The 20,626-nt window shown below is 43.8% G+C and overlaps 1 protein-coding gene across 1 annotated transcript in view; it reads left to right on the plus strand.

The window, feature by feature from the left end:
• The window catches only part of GEMIN2 (gem nuclear organelle associated protein 2), a 34,450-nt gene extending 14,055 nt beyond the window's left edge, over positions 1 to 20,395 (plus strand). The window contains exons 3-10 of the mRNA XM_030214569.1: positions 2,402 to 2,491; positions 6,924 to 6,983; positions 7,661 to 7,780; positions 8,683 to 8,727; positions 9,510 to 9,578; positions 16,142 to 16,252; positions 17,463 to 17,521; positions 19,915 to 20,395. Coding sequence (XP_030070429.1) covers positions 2,402 to 2,491; positions 6,924 to 6,983; positions 7,661 to 7,780; positions 8,683 to 8,727; positions 9,510 to 9,578; positions 16,142 to 16,252; positions 17,463 to 17,521; positions 19,915 to 19,954 — 594 coding nt within the window. The 3' untranslated portion in view covers positions 19,955 to 20,395. The remainder of the gene's footprint in view (positions 1 to 2,401; positions 2,492 to 6,923; positions 6,984 to 7,660; positions 7,781 to 8,682; positions 8,728 to 9,509; positions 9,579 to 16,141; positions 16,253 to 17,462; positions 17,522 to 19,914) is intronic.
• Positions 20,396 to 20,626: the final 231 nt, after the last annotated feature.

The following is a 20,626-nucleotide window of genomic DNA, read 5'->3' on the forward strand; positions in this document are numbered from 1 at the left end:
TTGTTGAGCCCGTTTACATTCCAAGTTCCCACCAACAGTGATTCTCCCATCGCTCTCTACCCTCCTCCCAGAAAGCAACCCCGTCTCTCCCCATCCCTCATGCTGATCTCTGTTTGATCAGCCATCCCTAGAGGAATAACCTCACACTTCCGGAGGTTTAACCTTATTCTGGATCTATTTCCAAACCCACCTCTTCACACTTCCCTCCCCTCTGTCCTCCGCCCTCACTCAATCTCTGCACTCCTGCCATGCATCCCTCGTGGAGTGCCCACTTACTTTCACTCGTTACCCCTCTCTTCCACAGTCATCCAACAAGCTCCAACCTCCCACATTCCCTGTATGGGTCCCTCCCTGAATTGTTTTTCTTATCTGCACACTGTCCTCAGTTAAACCGCCTTAATCGGGGGTCCTCAGGAGACTAGTTTATCGGACTTCTTCCCTCGAACCACCACCAGTTGCCAAGCTGAATCCACTCTAGGCTCCAGGGCTGCCATCAGTAGCTTTGTCTTCTCTGGAATTCCAATACATCCCAAGGACTGCAATGTTGACCACGCTTCATCTGTAGTCTTCACTTTGCACGATTTCCCCTCCACCGTTAACCACACTGCAAATGGGAAAAGCCACCTATAGTGGATCCTCTTTGTCCTCATAAACCCCGTGACCTCACGGAACGATCTGTGCTTTTGCAAAGTGATCCATTCCAAATCCCGATACACCCCAATCTTGCAATTTTTCGACAGTATCTCGTTTTGTTGTCTTGCTTTGAGTAAAATCTTCTCCTTGGTGGGGTAGTCCATAAAACATACTACAATATCCCTCAGATTGGAGTCTCGCTGCGGCCCAGTGACCCGATGCGCTCTTTGAATGCGAAGGTCCGGTTGTTGACTCCAGTCTTCTGGATTCAGAATATGCAAACACAGCTCCCTTATCACTGCTTCACAATTGCTAAAAATGTCCATTTCTGGAATCCCTTTAAATCTCGGATTCTTGCGTCGCGACCTGTTTTCCAGGTCTTCCAGTTGCTCCTTAAGTTGTTGCACCTTAACTTTGTCCTTATCCACCGTTTTATGTTATTTACCCATGTCCGTTTGAGGGTCACCATCCCCTCCTCCACCTCACCGACGCGGGTCCCAGTTCGCGAATTTCTGCCCTGATATCCTTCAGGGTATTCTGAACATCCTTCTGGACCCCCGCCAGGCTAGCTTTTAGGTCTTGGAACCAGCCCACGACGTCAGACTTGGTAATCTCGCTGGTCCCCTCCATACCTTCAGCGGTGTGTTCCTCCTCTGAGTCAGAGGGAATCGGCACCATCTTTTTCTCCCTCAGCCCTGACCCCGCCAAGTCCACCTTCGATTTCTCGCTCTGCTCCGTCGTAAAGCAGAACCGCTCTAAGCTTTTTTTTTTTTTTTTTGCTGCATGATATTGGGACCTCACTCCTAAAACTTTTGATTACGAGAAGCCTGGCAATTCTGTGGGATTTGCTTGATTTAATGATAGCCCCAGCGAGCCTCGAGGTTAAGCTGCCATCCCAGTCAGTGACGTCACTTCCTCTCGGATGTTACTGTTTTTGTGTTACCATAGGAATTTCTCTTATTGACCCTTCTGTTTATTGTATATTCATCCCCTTTGCTGAATGAGTCCAATGCCTGCTTGCGGATATGTGGCTGTTAGTATAGATGCAGTGAGATCAGGACAAACCAATTAATTCTAAAACTGGAAACTGCCCAGAAGTTCAGCCACCTGGATGTCTGTTTATAAGTTTAAAAAACAGCCAAGTGAGAATTGATGTGAGGAAGCAGGATGAGCAGACCATTGCTAGCTAAGGGAATTGATTTTCTTCCTGAAAGATGATAGTAGTCTGGTAGTTTGTCTCAACTCTGTTGTATTAGAGGAGTACTGAAGAGTGGTGGTACAGTGCCTCTCTAGGCCAGGGCTCACAACTGTAAATGTCTCCTCCTGCTGGCTGAGGGGATAACCCGTCTGGTTGGACTTAAGGAAAGAAATTTGATCCTACCTATTTTTTTTTCCTTATTTCAGTTTTGTATGCTGCTAAATAACGTAGTTCTGCATTACAACTCCAGGCTTGACTAGAGATAGACACTATAAACCAATGTGTTGCTTATCACTTGCTATTTTATGCAAGACTTCTAGGCTGGCTACTGGCACTATTTTTCTAGAGAGAGAGGATTGCACTGGGATTTCTTGCTTTACTGCATTGTCTTTGCCTATCAGGCTAAGCAGATGCTTAATTAAAATAACTTGCCCGTTGTTCGTGACTGGACTCTTAGAGATGACAGTGAAGAACTATATGGGTCTTTTTGAAATAGCAACTAAAAGACATACATTGTGTTCAGGTAATGCCGCTCTTTGTCAGCTGACAGTTGTGGACTATGCTTTCCAGCTCCTAGGATGCCAGCCGGCTCCTGAAGGGTACTCTCCAAGTCTCCAGTGGCAGCAACAGCAGATGGCTCAGTTTTCAGCTGTCCGACAGGTAAGGTGTTTTATGGGTTGGTGTCTGAAAACCAATATATTTAAGCTTGATGAACCTCACATGTGGTGCCCATGTTTTTTTGAGGGGGTTTGATGTGGAAGCTTTCTTCTGTTCCATAGGGCCTCCAGTTCAGTTAGAACCAGGGCTGCTGTCAATTGCAACTACCCTGAGAGTTGTCTCCTACTTTGATGTCCTCTTTAGTGGAGTCTTTATGTTGAGAAACAATCATAGCGATAGTCCTTGACTGAAGGCTGTGCAAAATTCCCTGGTGCCTGATTTAGGGTTCATGACTGCAGTGTTCTGGAAGCATGGACCCTACACCAAACCACTTAATCTCACCATTACATAATAATTGGTACTCCCTTTCTATCAGGTACTTTGCAGCATTGGCGGCAGCAGCAGCCCTGACCAACACAGGGAGTGGAAGAGGTTCTCTCTATGGCATTGTACAACACTGCTACTAGGCCATCAGGTTGGCCCCAGAATTATGCCTTTATAATGATGCTCACCACCAAAATTTACTGAAATCAGCTAACTTGAACTGCCATCCAGAGATCTTCAGTTGTGTGCACACACAAGAACAACAATTTCAGATCCTGCAGACAATCACATTATGTTTAAAGAAGCATTACCAACATTTGGTGGTGCAAACAAGTTCATTAGGATTTATTTTTCTACTTACCTAAACTTGAGGCTCCTTTTACCAAGCTGCAGCAAAAGGGGCCCTGGCTGGTATCGTACAGTGGGTAAAAGGTAGGTCTTTCTTTCTTTCAGAAAACGGCCATGCGACAAGTGAAGCACTTGCCGCATGGCCATTTGGGGGGGGGGGGGGGGGGGGGGGGGGGGGGGGGAGGAGGAGCCCTTATCGGCACCCACTGAAGTGGCGGTAAGGGCTCCCACGCTAACTCGGCAGTAACCAGACAGCGCACAGTGGGTAAAAGGTAGGTCTTTCTTTCAGGAAATGGCCATGCGGCAAGTGAAGCAGTTGCCGCGTGGCCATTTGAGGGGGGGGAGCCCTTACCGGCACCCATTGAGATGGTGGTAAGGGCTCCCATGCTAACTTGGCAGTAACCGGGCAGTGCACGGCACTGCCCAATTACTGCCAGGTACACACTGGCGCTACAAAAATTAAAATACTTTTGTAACGTCAGATATGACAGCGCGCTGGGAGTGGGAATTAGCGCTGTGCTGCTTCGGTAGCCTGGTAGTACTTCCTTTTTTAGCGAGCGGTAAGCCCGCTGCTGATTTGTAAAAAAGGCCCCTTAATTTTTGAAAGCTTCTCCTGTGTAGCCACTTTCACAGTTTTGTGGAGGAGTGGCCTAGTGGTTAGGGTGTGGACTTTGGTCCTGGGGAACTGAGGAACTGAGTTTGATTCCCACTTCAGCCACAGGCAGCTCCTTGTGACTCTGGGCAAGTCACTTAACCCTCCATTGCCCCATGTAAGCCGCATTGAGCCTGCCATGAGTGGGAAAGTGCAGGGTACAAATGTAATAAAAAATAAAAATAAACAAATTGGAGTGCCGATTGGTATTAGAACCTGTGGCACCACCATACTAATGCATGCGGCTATAACACAAAATGATTAAGAATGGACAGTTCTTACTACAAAAAAAGTTTGAAAATATAAAAATGTTAAAAGCACATGTACATATACTTGATATATGTAGATATAATCAAACATATAAACAGCGAGTGACCGACTCACTCACAAATGCGCAGTAGAGACTTCCCTCTCTGTCCCGCCCCCGTGTCAATACGTGATGACGAGGGCGGGACAGAGAGGGAAACTGCGCCGCCGAGGTTGATACCGCTCCCCCCCCCCCCCCCCCCCCCCCACACACACCCCCGGCCCGGGCCCTCTCTCCGCTACTAAACTTACACATCCATTCGCCGGAACGCAGCACGCACATCAGCTGAGCTGCCGTCGGCCTTCCTTCCCTGCCTGTGTCCCGCCCTCGCTGACGTTACGTCACAGGAGGGCGGAACACAGGCAGAGAAGGAAGGGCCGACGACAGCTCAGCTGATGTGCGTGCTGCGTTCCGGCGAATGGATGTGTAAGTTTAGTAGCGGAGAGAGAGAGGGCCCGGGCCGGGTGGAGGGATGGCGGCGGCGACTCCGGGGGGGGGGGGGGGGAACGGTAGCGGTGGCGGCCTCGCGGGGAGGGGGAAGGAAGGAAAACCCCATTACCAGCCCGTTTTTACGGGCTCAACGGGTAGTACAATATATTAAACAGAGTAGTACTTGAAGTATTCTTCAAATATATGGCAGGTACTTTAACACTTTGGCTTCAAGTCAGCCCTAGCTCCCCAATCCAGCATATTCCTGTTGGTCATGTGAACAGTGATGTTTAAATAGTTCTGTAACAGAAATACTGTGAATACTAACAACCATAAAATGATTTACCTATCAGTGTTTTTGGTAGGTTGCCAAATGGCCACCAGGCTTCAGCTTTGCTAGCCTTTAGTTTACTGCTGAGTTACCAGATGTGTTTGGAATATGTATTATCTGCAGTTGCTGTATCTAATGGTTAGAGTAGCAGGCTGAGAGCAAGGGAAGCCAGGATTCAAATCCCACTGCTGTTCCTCAAGATTTTGGACAAATCACTTAGGACTTCTTTTAATAAGCCGCAGTAACGATTCCTGCATTGCAAATGAGAGGAACCCCTTAGGAATTGAATGGACTTTCTCTCATTTGCCGTGCCAGAAATTGCTAATGCAGCTTAGTAAAAGAAGCCCCTATCCCTCCATTACCTCAGGTACATACTAGACAGTAAACAGTCCAGGGACAGGAAAGTACCTACTGTACCTTAAGGTAACTCGCCTTGAGCTACTGCTAAGAATGGTGTGATCTAAATCCAAAATCCAGCATCTATCATACTATGAAGTAATACAAAACACTATAAATGTCACGCAGGACCTACAGAGCAATTCTACCAGAATATAATAGCACTAACTTACAGGACTCAAGCAACTAGTCAAGTACCTACCTAAGGCCCAGATGATCAAAAGCCCTGCGCTGTTCCAAACAGTGCAGGGCTTTTCTGCATCGATGATCAAAGATAATGCATGCAAATCTAAGCAGCGCTGTTATCTTTGATTATCATGTTGAAGTGCGGGAGAATTACGCACAATGCTCCTGCACTTGTTTGACAGGTCTGGGCTGTCAAAAGCCCAAACCTGTCAAACAGCCTGGCCCGAGGCCCGAACAACGAGGCCCCCCCCCAAACCTCCAGAAAACGTCATGGCCGCCAGCCAAACCCTCTCCCACCCAGCGACGGGGGGGGGGGGGGGGCTGGAGGATCGGTGGGTCTCCAGCCCCCGAAACCCCCAGAAATCGTTCTTCCATCAACGGGGGTGGGGTGGGGGCTGGAGGTCCGGTGGACCTCCAGCCCACCCCAAATCCTCCCCCCAGCGTTGTCTTTAAATTCCCTGGTGGTCCGTGGTGTCGGGGGGGGGGGGGGGGGCTGGAGGTCCAGTGGGTCTCCAGCCCCCAGAAATCGTTCTTCCATCGACGGGGGGGGGGGGGGGGATGCTACTTGCGCTGAGAGCCCTCGAGTGCGCTGTTTCAGGCGCTCGAGGGCTCTGATCATGGGTCGGCTGCAAACTCTGGCGCTAGTATGGCGTTAACAGCCAAAAACATAATCTTAACTAATAAGTGGATAAGCTGCCTTTCCTAAACGGTTAGGGTTGCTGAACACAGTAGCTATGGGTCTAAATATTGCCTTCAGTGTGTAGCGGTTGGAGGAGAAGCAATCAGCTTGTCCTCTCTGCCCTTCTGCAAGTTTCTTTATCTTCTGGATCTTGGTTTGCCCAGCCGTAGCTGAGCAGTAAGTTTGCCTTTTCTCCATTTTGTCGCTTCCCTGACCTGTAAGAGCTTCTAAACGTTCTCCCCTAGAAATAGTTACACATCTCTAAAGTACTATTAATCATAGAATGTGTTGTGACCATGATTAACTGAATGGTGGTGTATTAATCCAGAATGTTATGATTTGGCAGCCAGACAAAGTTTGTAGTATGAGCTGTCATCCATTCTGGCTCTTGCCATTTTGTTGTTTACAATAGATATTCAGATAATTGAGAGAGAGGGAAGTAGATTGGCAGGCCGCCTTCCTCAAGACTGCATGAAGCTGACCTGAGAGCCCAGTAGTGTTAATTCCAAGTCCTGTGCTTCTACGGGTGTTTTCTGAATTAGCAAAATGTGTACTGTAATTAATGTAGCCCAGTGCTGCTGAATGCAAATAAATTTTAATGAAAGTATTTATTGTGGATATCCTGAAAAACAAACTTGCTGTAGCCCTAACAAATTGGCATTTAACACTTCTTCAGCACCATCTTCCCACGTCTGCAGGCTTATTCTGAGTACAACAGATAAAACATGCATACCTATTATCTGAATCCAAATTTTGTTCTTGGCATTCCTTTTAATTTTATAGAGCCTAAATAAACACAGAAGTCATTGGAGGTTGCAGCCGCTAGACAGCAATGTAACAATGGTGAGTATAATTTAAAAATTTGGTTGTATAAACGTAACTAGGATTTATGCACTGCAGAACCCCTTGCAACTAGTTTAAGGAACTTACAGGTACAACTAGCTATATCGCTGGGGTTAAGGAGAAAAAATCCATTCAGAGTCCGTAATAAAATGAACAAGAAGAGGGTTGGCACAAACTTAACCTCATAACACTTTTTTGTTGCAGTGGTTTGACTAGGCCCTCGGGAGCCCAGTCATAGTTGAGGCATCATATATTGCAGAAACCATGTTTTCATTCCTAGTGGTTGAGGAGACTGTGCCTTACAGCCTACGTCGGTAGGTAGAGAGCGCCAAACAGGATAGTTGGTTCACTTTCATAATATAAAGCACCACTTTTCTTTTGGTGGGAGCTGGGACTCAATTTATATTAAGACCTGCAAATAAGTGAAACAGCCACTGCTGCTGTCTTCTTAATTTCTTTTGTGTTTTATTTATTACCAGTACTTTCATCTCCTGAAAATTTGAGCAGCTTTATTTCAGCAATTTAGATGATATTTAAACTTGTGGAGAAAAAACAAGTTGAAATAATTTGATATGTAACTTTGCTTGTACACGAAGAAAACAGAAATTATTCTAAGCCATAAACTTGTTTTTAATTGTTCCTTTTCATAGTAAAAGTAAACTATTGCTTACTTTCAGCCAAACATTGAGGATGAAGAAAATTGGAAGAAATTTTGCCTCGGGGAAAGGTTATGTTGTGATATAGCTAGTGTTCTGGCCAATGCTGAAAATGAGACCTCTGGAATTAATTATGTAAAGGTGAGTGCAGTCACCTTATTTAAACGGAAAGGAAGGTAGCATGTGCTGGATCGCTTCACTCACTCTGGGTCTTTTAAAATCAGCACTTCCACACAGCAGGATCAAAAGCTGTGTGTGCTGAAACATTCTGTGGCACTATGCAGCTTTGTGAAGCAGCATAACTAAAAAATGAAGCAGGTTTCTTTTTTCAAAGCCATTTTACCCAGTACATTTCAAATGCATGTGCACTACATTGCCTCCTTTTCCCCCACCCTCGTATTGCACAGCAAATGTGAGGTGCCGCGTAGAGGGGCACATTCAGGTTTAATACTTTAAAACTGCTAATTTTCTAAGGGAAGCAATACAGGTGATTTTTCCCTTGAAAGCTGACTGCAGTGTGGGCTAAAAGTGTTGATATACAGTGCAGTCAATTTAAAATAACCACCTAAAGCCCTGTTCATTTATACTTTGGGGCTGTGTATGGCAGGAATTGCCCACACTCAGGTTGGTGATGGTTTGTGCACTTTATCTGCCGTCATTTATTATGTTACTATAGAATGGCCAACTTTCAAATTCTGCCTAGGGGGACATGCCAGAGAGCCCCCACCCCCGTGAAGAGTCTGAACAGATGACGTTCTTTCTGGGTGGGATGGAGTCCAGCTGAAGCCAGATATGTTGGACTGTCCTGCAGTGACTGCTTTAGTGTAAAATGAAATGGCAAAGAGCCACAAAAGCAAGCTCTAGTAGTCTGTAATCCCCTGCAAAGGCTGAAATGGCATGGCATCTCTGATCAAATCATTACCTTTATTACCATGTGATTTGCTAGAGAGAGACACAGTCCTCCTCCTCCCCCAGGATGGCTTCCTGGGTTCTGTTTTTTTCCTTGCTCTTCTTGATTCTTTTTATTTTTATTTTTTATGTAGATTGGATTTCCTCCTTTGCTAAGTATCGTGAGCAGAATGAGTCAGGTAACTGTCACCATTTTGATTTCTGCATCATCTCTTAGGTTTCTCCAGCTTTATTTTCTCTTGTTCCCGCAGTAGTGGTGCTGCTCTGACTGACTGGATCTTCCATGCATAGGACTAGATTCAGTAAAGTGTGTCCAAGCTCAAAACAAGTTACATATTCAGGTACAGATGGTAGGTTCCAAAAAGTAATAAAAGAATAAGAACCTTTTCCTAATCTGAACAACCCACTTTTATATTTATCTTTATTAACCCCAAAAGCTTTATGGTAGCCTTATGAGTAAATGAAGTTCCAATGCCCTGCCAGCTGTCTTTGAGCTGACATGTCTCATTTCAATAGTTATTTTCATAAATGAGCATATAACGTCTTTATTCATTCCGGTGGAGTCCAAGACATTTATTCCCTCCTTCCACCTTGAATCCACATTAAAATGTGTCTTTGCTCAGGGGGCTCTCAGTACTAACCGAATTGTCCATGTGGGGCCAGATTTCAAACCTGTTTTCTCATAGACACAAAATAAGAGTTAATGGTGAATGCACGGATAGCTTATCTACTTCAGGGTTTTCACATTAATAAAGTATCCATTTTGTCTGAAAGAATATTCCGCAGGCTGTTACTAAACTATTTTCTTAGCCTAGGGATGATGATAAGGTTGTATCTGGACAGAATTTGTGGAGTAATTTTGCCTAATTACATTGAAAATGTTGCTAGAAACTGTGGCCTAGGATCCTCAACTCAGCTACTCTCTGTTCAGGTTATGGCTTTTTACTTCTTCTTTTGACAGGCAGCCGTCACCAGTGTATTGGAATATTTAATGAACTGGTTCGAAGGTCGGGATTTTACTCCAGAATTGGTACTTTTTAGTTTATTTGACCTATCAGTTTATACAAACCTGTTTTCACATTTCTTAACAAATGATGAGTCATTATTTTATACCTTGAGACACGCATATGAATCATATAAGTCGTTATTATATGCATATACATTGCAAGTTGATTATTCCTTTTTTAAATTTGTTTAAAGAAGTTTGTGACATGATTTTTAACACCGTAACTTTGGGGAAAGCTCTTAGACCTCATCTGGTAATTAACACAGCCCTGAAGCCCAGGGTAGGTGCTGATTCCTGTTGGTGTGTGTAACATTGTGCACTTTTATTAGAAGCTCAAGTTAACAATACAAAGAAGAGGCAATATACATTAAACATAAGAAACAAAATATACACTATGTAAAACAAATCGCTACTCAAACATAAAGGCAAATAGGAACTTCTAATTTTTAGAGACAGATATAAACCCCCCACTTATTCCTTAATACCCTCCCTCCTCCACTGGACTATACAATGAGCAATGAATGTCAATAGACAAATTCTATGAGCAGTGTGTAACTACTACTACTTATCATTTCTATACCGCTACTAGACGTACGCAGCGCTGTACACTTGAACATGAAGAGACAGTCCCTGCTCGACAGAGCTTACAATCTAATTAGGACAGACAAACAGGACAAACAAGAGATAAGGGAATATTAAGGTAAGGATGAGAAGGGTTCTGAACAAGTGAATAAGGGTTAGGAGTTAAAAGCAGCATCAGAAAGGTGGGCTTTTAGCTTAGATTTGAAGACGACCAGAGATGGCTCAGGAAGTCTATTCCAGGCATATGGTGCAGCAAGATAAAAGGAACGGAGTCTAGAGTTAGAGGTGGAGGAGAAGGGTGCAGATAAGAGAGATTTACCCAGTGAATGGAGTTCCCGGGGAGGAATGTAGGGAGAGATGAGAGTGGAGAGGTACTGAGGAGCTGCAGAGTGAATGCACTTATAGATCAATAAGAGGAGTTTGAACTGTATGCGGAAACGGATAGGAAGCCAGTGAAGTGACTTGAGGAGAGGGCTAATAATGAGCATAACGACCCTGGTGTAAGAAAGGGTTCCCATCACTCCTGTTTAGCCAGGGTCTTGTTATGCTGTGCCATGATCTTTTCCATATCAGCTATAAACCAAAGTTTTGTAATCCATTTATAGGCAGGCGGAAGAGTCTCCAATTTCCAGGCAGTGGCCAGACTGAGTTCTTCTGCATTAAGACAGTATTGGATAAGGTGTTGCTGTCTCAATCGTGCTCCTAGAACTGGTCTATTAAGCAAGTAGATCCGAGTCCCATCGTTATCTCAAGTCCCAACCAAGATTGCAGCTTATACTGCACTATCTTCCAATAAGCACACACCTTGAGACAGGTCCATCAAATGTCCCTTCCTTAGCCTACGCAGCAGATGAATCCAGGAACTGGTGGGTTGTGTCCATCTACCAGCAGGTGGAGATAGAGATTACAAAGCAATGGCAATGATACCAGATAGTGGGCTCCTCTTGCACTTCAGTATATCTCTATATCTAGCTGGTGGTATGCAGTGTCTGTGCAGCTCCTGGATTTGTCTCTTGGGCCTTTTGGCCAGTGGAGCTTAAGGGGTGTTTGGGCTGTTTGCCAGCTTCAGGGGCATACCTGGTTGGTCCCTGCTTTACCCCGCCTCTGAGTTTGGGCTGCTGTTGGGACTGTAGCCTTCCTCACTAAAAAAAAAAAAAGTCTACAACAGACCTCGTGTTCGCTGCTGTATTCAGCTGTTTAAAAAAATAAATAAAGCAGCAATACAGGGCTCTGCAGCTACAGGCAGGGACTGCAGGTTGCTGAGAGAAGCCTTGGGGCTGTGGAGATACTATGTGTAGCCTGCTGAGCCGATTTGGTGACTGGCTTGCCTGGGAGGCCCCGCCTAGGGCGGGAAGTCTGGCTGTGCTTCTCCAGTGAGTGTGTCTTTCTGCCTTTGGGGGACATGCGGTAATGGTGACGGAGGCCGTCAAAAGATGCTCACATTGAGGCAAGCGTCTGTCAGCAGCAGGGGAGTGGTGTGTTGCCAGGTGCTCAGAGGCACGTGCAGGCACCAGTCATTCCCCTTCTCCCGAGTGGGATACTCATTGGACGTTCACCATTTTTCTAGCGCCTGCTGATGCAGTTCCTGCTTCGCAGCTGAGCTGCAGGATTAATCTCTTGGGGGGGAAGGGGTCCTGCCTCTGCTATGGGGACCCTTTCAGGCTATGCAACGACCTCTCCTGATCTGGGGAACTTTTTTTTCCCCAGATTTCATCCTTCTTCACCAGGCCTACTTGTTGAAGAGGGCATTGCCCCCACAGTATTTGTCTGTAGCCCCCCTTTTTGGGGATTTCTTCAGATCCACAGGTGGCCTTGCTACACTCTGTGGAAGATCCAGTGTTCAAGAAGAGGTGGCTGGATGTCGCGTCGGAGTTGGTCATTGGGACCCCTCTCTGGCTCCCCCTCAGTAGCTACGGGCTCGGGATGCGGTGATTGCTACTCTGCTGCGAGCTTGTAAGCGGTCTACTTTGGCCACATATACTTGGGTGTGGAGGACCTTTGAGGTGTGGTTTGAGGCCCAAGCTTGGTCACCGTTGCGGGCGTCTGTGCCTCAGCTGTTGGCCTTTTTGCAGGGTGGGTTGCAAATGAGCCTGGCCTATAATTCGCTTATGGCGGTGTTAGCCTGCTTCCGGGGGAGAGTGTCAGGCTCTTCTCTGGCTTCGCACACAGATGTGGTGCATTTCTTGCGGGGAGCTCTGCACCTCCGTTCTCTGATACTGCGACCTTGCCTGCCATGGAACCTCGATCTTATTCTCCAACTCCAAGCCTTTCAGAGGACTCCATTTGAACCGTTGTGGAAGGCTTTGGATAAGGATCTTACTCTAAAAGCAGTGTTCCCGGTAGCCTTCTCCTTCGGTACACAGAGTGTCTGTCTAAAATTCAAGTGTTGTCATGCCAAGATCCTTTTCTGCAGTTTTTGGAGTCTGGAGTGACTTTGCATATGGTTCCTTCATTCTAACCGAAGGTGGTTTCCTTTTTTTCATCTTAATCAGCCTCTCTCTCTTCCCTCTTTTCGGGAAGGGGGGTTATCCCGCAAAGTATGCGGCACTTCAACTTCTGGATGTTCGGAGGGTTCTCCTCTGGTATTTGCATATGTCATATGATTTTCAGCTTTCGGATCATCTCTATCCTTCTTACTGATCCTCGCAATGTGGAGGCGGCCTCTAAACCAACTATTTCTCGATGGACTAAAGAGACAGTTGCTTCCACAGATATTTCGGAAGGTTGCATCCCACTGGTGGCATTACGGGCTCATTCCACAAGGTTACAGTCGACCTTTTGGGTGGAAACAGTTGTAGGGGAGGCACTGTAGGGTGGCCACCTGGGTGCCTCCACATACTTTTTCGAAGCATTATAGGGTAGATGTGTCAGCTAAATCAGATGCTGCCGTTGAAGCGGTAGTTCCGTCTCTGGGAGCAGCGGCTTCCCACCCTAGTTTGTCTGTCCTATTTAGATTGTGAGCTCTGAGCAGGGACTGTCTTTTCATGTATGGTGTACAGCGTTGCGTATGCCTTGTAGCACTATAGAAGTGATAAGTAGTAGTAGTTAGGGATTGCTTTGGTACATCCCACCAGTTCCTGGATTCATCTGCTGTGTAGGCTAAGGAAGGTAAAATTATGCCTTACCTGCTGATAATTTTCTTTCCTTTAGTAGCAGCAGATGAATCCGGGATCCCACTTTCTGTCAGCCGTGGTTGTTTTGCCTGTCTGTCCTTTTTCATGGTGTTTAGTTAAAAAAAAAAAAAAAAGCGCTTTATCTCTATTCCCACCTCCTGGTAGATGGACACAACCCACCAGTTGCTGGATTCATCTGCTGCTACTAATTATCAGCAGGTAAGGCATAATTTTACCATAGTTCCTCTCGTCACATTTTCTCCAACAAAGCACCGAAACAGCAGGAAAAAATGTGATGGAGTCTGACAGGAGTAAGATACCAATGATGCATTCATTTAACCCCATTCTCTTAAAAGTTAACAGCTCTAGACAGGAGTGGCAACACCGCTTCCATTGTCTTCCAATCACACTCCTCATATTGAGTACCTAGCTCAGCTTCCCATTTAGTTCTATGAGACAGATCAAGGGGCAGTCTGTCCGTAAGATAATGATACAGCACTGAAGTTAATTTACGAGCATTATGAAAATCTTCATATAAATCTTCCAGGAAAGTGTTTTCCTCTATGACAGCAGGCTTAATAGATTTTGAAGTTAAGAAATGAGTGAACTGCAAATAAGCAAAACAATCACTTGGTGGCAATTGATAGTCATGAGCCAGCTCTTCAAAGGGTATTAAGTCAGCATCATCAAAGGTTTGCCCCCAGGTAACTAACTGCATCAGATGCCACCGCCTAAAGACCCCAGTGCTTTGAACAGGTGAAAAAAGAAGGTTATCCACAGTAGGAGAAAACTTTTGATAACTGAAAGTCTCAATCTCATTGGGTGCAGTCCCAAACCTGGAGAGTATAATGAGTAGTGAGGTAGAATCGGTCCTGGTTAGTTAAGATCTAACCCTATTAATGCATACATAGGCCTGAGGCTTAGTGTAGAATGCTGAGAACCAGGCCCGAAAATAGGAGCCCAGACCAAATTTGGACAGAACTGCATCTATGAAAGGCCAATGGATGCAGTTGAAGGTCTTTCTGAAGCTTAGGGATCATTGCAATCCAAGCCTCCATCAAGCCTGGCAGTCTGTAGGCCACTTTTTCTGTGTAGTAGCTATCTAATTGCAATCTGGCAGCCTGTAGCTGCTGAAAAACAGATTCAGAGCAGCTGTTAATATGAGAAGTAACTCTTGTATTAATCTAGTCTCCTGCTGTTTATGTTGAGAAGCAGCTTTAAGGAAGAGCCCCCTAGAAATTGTGTTTATGGCATCCCAAACTACACGTAAGGGCAGGCCAGAGTCCAGGTTATGGTCAAGGTAATCTTTCAACAAAGCTCTATAAGCTTGAACTAGAGACTCAACTCCCAACAAAGCCTTATTAAGGGGACAGTATCTAGTCATAGGTTTTCACCCAACATCAAATAATTCAACCCAAGTAGGAATGTGATCGAAAACAGCAAGTATGCCTATAGAGGATACAGAAGCAGCATCAACAAGCAAATAATCGATCCTAGAATAGGAGCTGTGACAATAGGAATAATTTGTATAATCTCCAACCATCCGCCGCTCCTAGAGCGTGGGTAAGATGCTGGAAAGCTTTAGAGTTATAGATATTAACACTGTGTGATCAAATCCAGGCTCAAACAGGCATTGAAATCACCTCCTAAGATTAGTTTACCATCAACAAATGAAGAAAGCAAACAGGTTAACTTAAAAAAAAAAAAAAAAAAAAAGCAATACTTTTCAACTCTTGGTGCATTTCCATGAAATAGCACCTAAAACCTCAAAACACTGTGAGAGGAGGAGACCTCCTGATCTTTAGCCACTGACTGTAAGGATTCCGACTCAGACAGGGAATCAGGGCCTACGGACAGATGGCGCAAGGAAGGTTTGGGTCTCGGCTTATGGGAGAGCTTATTGCCCTCCTTAGTAACAGACTTAGTTTGGAAAACCATAATATTGTCTCTCCAGCACTTCAAAAGCACAGGTAAGGTTAATGCAAAGGCAGATGGCAAGGGATTAAGCAAGTTGTTAATGGGGAAGCAGGAGCTCAGGAATCAAGCTGCCATCCAGAGTTGTGATGTCACTTCCTCCTGACACTGTGCACTTTTAAGGCACTAATTACCCTGACAAAACATCTCCATTAAAACTAACACTTTGCCTGGGTTATTTAACTCACTTCCGTTATATCACCATAGGAGCGACTCCCTGCTGACTGAAATGTAGTACAACCAACAGTTCCATCCTTCCATTTGCTTAGTTGGGGAAGGGAGAAGTAAGGCATCAGTTTATGGGGTTCAGTTTTCAAAAAAGTAGCCAAGCTTTGTAAATTTGGTATTGCTCTTTCAAAAATGACTTTCCTAGCTAAAGGAAACATTCCCAACAGTAAAGAAGTGATTAGAGCAGGTCCCTGTATTGTAGCATAGATAACTGTACTAACTGAGATTGTCTGTTAGCTAATCATTAAATAATAGAAGCATGCATTCCTTTTCAAAACTGATGCAGGAAAAAGCACCCTCAAGAGTGATTGCTCCAGCTTTTTCTGCAAGTACTTTTTCCTTTCAAAATAATGCATATAGATTTAAACACATAGTGCAGGCATACTCTTTTCTCCCCTCCCTCAGGCTTACTTTTGTTTTTTCTTGGCTAATAATACATATGTTGATCGCTCCATTAATGTTAGGTAGGTAAAGGCTGGGCAGCTTTCAGATAGTAAGTTTACCTGGTAAATCACTGTTCTGGAAAAATAGCTTCTGGAAATTTCTTCACAATAGATAAACAGGGTTCATCACTGTAGTCCTCATTACTAAGTAATTACTATAAATACCCAATTTATGACAATTGCTTTGAGATGTATAGAGAAATACATCTTATAAAAAAAGGTTATTCAGGGTTGTGTTTCATTGCAGGGCCGCTGGCTTTATGCTTTGCTAGCATGTCTGGAGAAACCACTTCTACCTGAGGCCCATTCTCTAATTCGGCAGCTTGCCAGAAGATGCTCTGAAGTTCGGGCTAAAGTGGTAGGTTACAGCCAGGACCATAGCAAGTATTTCTATGGCTTCATTAATGTGCATTTGCAGGATAGAGATTGCAGTGCAGAGCTGATAACCTGGAAGCCCTTCTTGTCAGCATGTGCTGTGGTAGTGAATTAATATGGTTTTAATCTACTCAAACTGCAGTGTGCACCAATATCATATATATATTCCTTTACCTATCTGTAAATTCATGCCTCTTGCAAACAGGTTTGCTGTTTGAAATTGTTTCACTATTAGTTTTAGTTAGAAATACAGCCACAGTTCAGAATTGACCATGAGCATAATATATTATAACTGTAAAGTACAGCCTGTCTCCTAGTCCACCCCCCCCCCCCCCCCAATAAACTTTAACTGAGACTTCACTATCATCGTTGGCCTTTGTTCTTATGGTCTGTGATGATATTGATAATCATAACCCTAACCAATGTATACTACTACTATAAATCATTTCTATAGCGCTACCATGTCGTAAGCAGCGCTTCACAATTTAACATGAAGAAAAGACAGTCCCTGCTCAAAAGAGCTTACAATCTAAATCAGGACAGACAGGACAAATAAGGGATAAGGGTAGGACAGACAGATAGGACATATGGGAAGGGACTAATGAAGAGAGGAAGACAAGATAAAGATTACGAGCAGGTGACAAGTTAGGAATTAAAAGCAGCATCAAACAGGTAGACCTTTAGCCCGGATTTGAAGGCGGCCAGGGATGGAGCTTGATGCAATGGCTCAGGGAGACTATTACAGGCATAAGGTGCGGCAAGATAAAAGAAATGGAGTCTGGAGTTAGCGATGGAGGAGAAGGGTACAATTAGGAGAGATTTGCCTAGTGAATGGAGTTCCTGGGAAGGAGTGTAACCGACCATTCCTCTCCCAAAAACTTAATTCTCTTTATTGGAACACAAGAACAGAACCATGCTGATTTCTACGGTCTGTGTCCCAGAAACACCAAAGAAAGACCATGATCAGGTATATATTATCACGTTAATTGTTAATTTAATCTTGAATTGATAATGAATGCGACTGTTGGACAGACTGGATGGACCATTCAGGTTTTTATCTGCCATCACTATGTTACTTTGAGAGCTAAGTCTCATAAAATAATAAGACCTGGAAGCTATAACTTCTGCAGCCACTGCCCATTTGCTAATGCCAAGTGAACTTTTGTAAATAACCACATTTCTTTACTTTTTAGGTGACGCGGGAAGATGAGAGAGTGTCTGCTCTGAATTTAATGATCTGTTTGGTTGGCAGGTACTGTGAGTTCATTTGCACATTCTGCCAGAAAGAGACCTATGATGCTAAGTTTAAAATGCTACACAGGGCCCTTACCTCCCCCCCCCCCCCCCCCCCCCCTCCCGGTAGTGCTCTGCATCCCTGCTGCTGTTTGTGATCAATAATCCTACAGGGGTTTTTTTTAGAACTGTCTTAAAAAAAACAAAAAGGGCATAGGTAGAGAGCTTCATGTGATCTCTTATAAACCAAAACATACATATATTAAAATATTTGTATGGCAAGGAGAAATTCTCAGACGTAAGACTTACCCAAGCGGAATGCCACATGAAGTTGAAGGCTGTCCCTAGAGAGTGGATGGGTTTCTGTATCATTGAATATCTCCCATGTGTTCAAATGAACAACAGTGAGCAAGCAAGTGCCCCCGATCCAATAAAGTGATAATTACAACAAGAACGTGACAGTTATTTTACCTGTGAAGAAAACTAAAGCTCTCTATATCCTAATCTTTAGAAATATTACAAGATGTTCTCTCCCATACACTTGTACACTTACATAAATACATAAACATTCACCCCTCATTAAACTATTTTTTTTATCTTATAGTCACAGCAATAGTGCATTGATCACATTTATTTTGCATAAAGTCTAAGGAAACTACAATTTTAAGATGTTAGGCTTAAACTCATATGTATCTCAAAAGACAATTGTCCCTACAATACTGGTGTTTGTTCACTCATCTACTAATATTCATTTACTTATCTACTTATTTAAATACATACAAATGCAATCTTGCCTGTGCCCAGAGACCAATGAACTTCTAAAACTATACAAAGCTAATCTCTTTGTATAGCTATTATCAATTCAATAAGGAGCCTACACAATTTGTATGAGAGAGGGGAAAAAAAAACTAATTTGAAGAAATATTTTTAAAGAAAGGTGCACTTAATGCTGCCAAGTGTGTGCACTACACCCAGCAGCTTCTGCTTTTCTAGGTGTTGTAATGTTTTCTTTGTCGCTGTTTTCAACGCTATAGCTGTCAGCGTCCGTCTGTGCAAGATAAATGCAGGTCTTTAACAAACAATGCAAATGCAACGCTTTCTGCTTTTGGCATTTTTTTTTTCCCCCCTGTCAGCATTTTTTTACGGCCGTAGAACAAAGGTGTTTTACTTCCATTATTTGCTTTCAGAGTGTACAATTTGATATGAGCAGGATTGCATTGTTTAAGCACTGTTAGTTACAGACTTGCATTTATCTTGCAAAGAATTCTGCACAATTATTGCAATCCCAGATGTAGGAGGCTAGTCGCCGAAACACGGCCCATGCTGGGTCCTCTCAATAAAGAATTTTCATTGTTCTGCTCCTGAAGGCCCTTTGTGGTTTTTTTGCTTTGTTTAACTCCAACGGGATATCCCAGGAACAAGATCAGGGTAGTGGATGCCTGGAATGTCTTCCTGAAGGAAGTAATGTGAACAAAATTGGTAATGGAATTCAAAAAAGCACCGGATACACACAGAGGATCCCTAGTGTCATGTCACTGGGGAAACCTGCAGGCAGTGGTGGTTTTAGAAGGTAGTGAGGCACTTACAGTCAAATACAGCGTTGGCCTTCTTAGAAGACATTGAGAGAACCTTCATGGAGTGGTAGTTACAATATTGAACAACAGTGGTATAGTTGTACTAAATCTTCAAGAAAGCTGGAGGACCTGTATAGCTAGACCATGGTTTAAATCCAGACTTTAAATGAGCAAAAAGGAATACTGAGTTTAACATAGAAAGGGGCCTGGGTGCTGAACTAGCAAGAAGCAAAGTTGAAAATGGCAAGAGCTGTGGTGGCAGGTGCGGTTGCAGAAGCAGATTTCAAGCATGCTGACCAGGATGTAGAGTGGTGGGAAAAGGAGCATCAGATAAATGTGCACAAAAGAAGATGATGTTACACTGCATATGTAATTGTAACACATCTCCACAATTGCACAAACTGAATGAGGCATTTTGGTCTTTGTGTTATTCACTGTATTGCTATGCTTGCCTGCAGGATATTGCTGCTTCTCCCTAGCTGGGAAATGTGGCCAAGTCAACTTGCAGCCCATATTGAGAAACTGGTCCACCGACTCCATATACATTAAGAATGTATGTGAACTATGCTGCAGTTTTATGTGGGTTGAGCTTGCGTCCTCTTCCTGGGAGATGGAGGCAGCCGTATTGTGGCTTCTGTACTGCACATATTGGCTTTTGTCTACTCCTTTATGGCTCCCTTTATTGTTCCAGCTGATTGACCATATAGGTTTCTAGAACTAGTCCAATCTGTCTCTTCCTTTCACACCTGCCTGTGCCCTTAAACTCCCCAACTCCAAAAAGCCTGCATTTTGACTACTTGTTTACTATCCATATCTGCTTTTCCCCTTTTTACAATAGGTATTTTGATCAACAGGATCTGGCTGATGATGAATCTTGATGCATTCACATACTAGCAATGATTTTCATGGACTTCATTTTCAGATGCGGTTTTAAACACAGAGGCCACCAATGCTTTGGGTCAAGATTACCCAGCCAGTCTCTGCTCCATGATTTCCCCACATTCCACATCCATTTTGAGAATTTGTGGGGCAGTAAAGGCTGTTGAGCATTTTTAAAGTAAATTTGTCTTTGTTTTAGCTTTACAATGGAACTGACTTTCAGAGAGTGACTAGTATGATCTTACTGAACTTATTTCTTCCTGATGCTTGTGTAAAAATGTTTGGAAGCTGTTAAGTGCCTTTAAGTTGTTTAAGTTATTTGCTCTTCAGTAACTTCAGCAATAGTATCTGTATCATGACAAAATGGTACATCATATTCAGTTCATACGTTTCAGGTAGCAAGCATGTACCTCAACCGATTTCAATAGCAAGCATCACATTTTTTCTAATAAATTTTTGTAAATAAAATTTTTAATTGAAATACTGAAATATTTCCTTGAATCTTGTTATTACTGTTGCGTTTAAATTAATATATACCTGTTGCAATTGAGGGGGAGAAATTTGTCTTAAAGTAAATGTTTCCATTTGTGATGGTTCTAGCTGTGTAGATGGAAGTGGAGGTCATGCAGAGTGGAAGACAGTAGATTTCCCTCTACATTCATATATCAGAG

Source organism: Microcaecilia unicolor, chromosome 9, assembly GCF_901765095.1.
Source record: "Microcaecilia unicolor chromosome 9, aMicUni1.1, whole genome shotgun sequence".
Classification (NCBI taxonomy): Eukaryota; Metazoa; Chordata; class Amphibia; order Gymnophiona; family Siphonopidae; genus Microcaecilia; species Microcaecilia unicolor.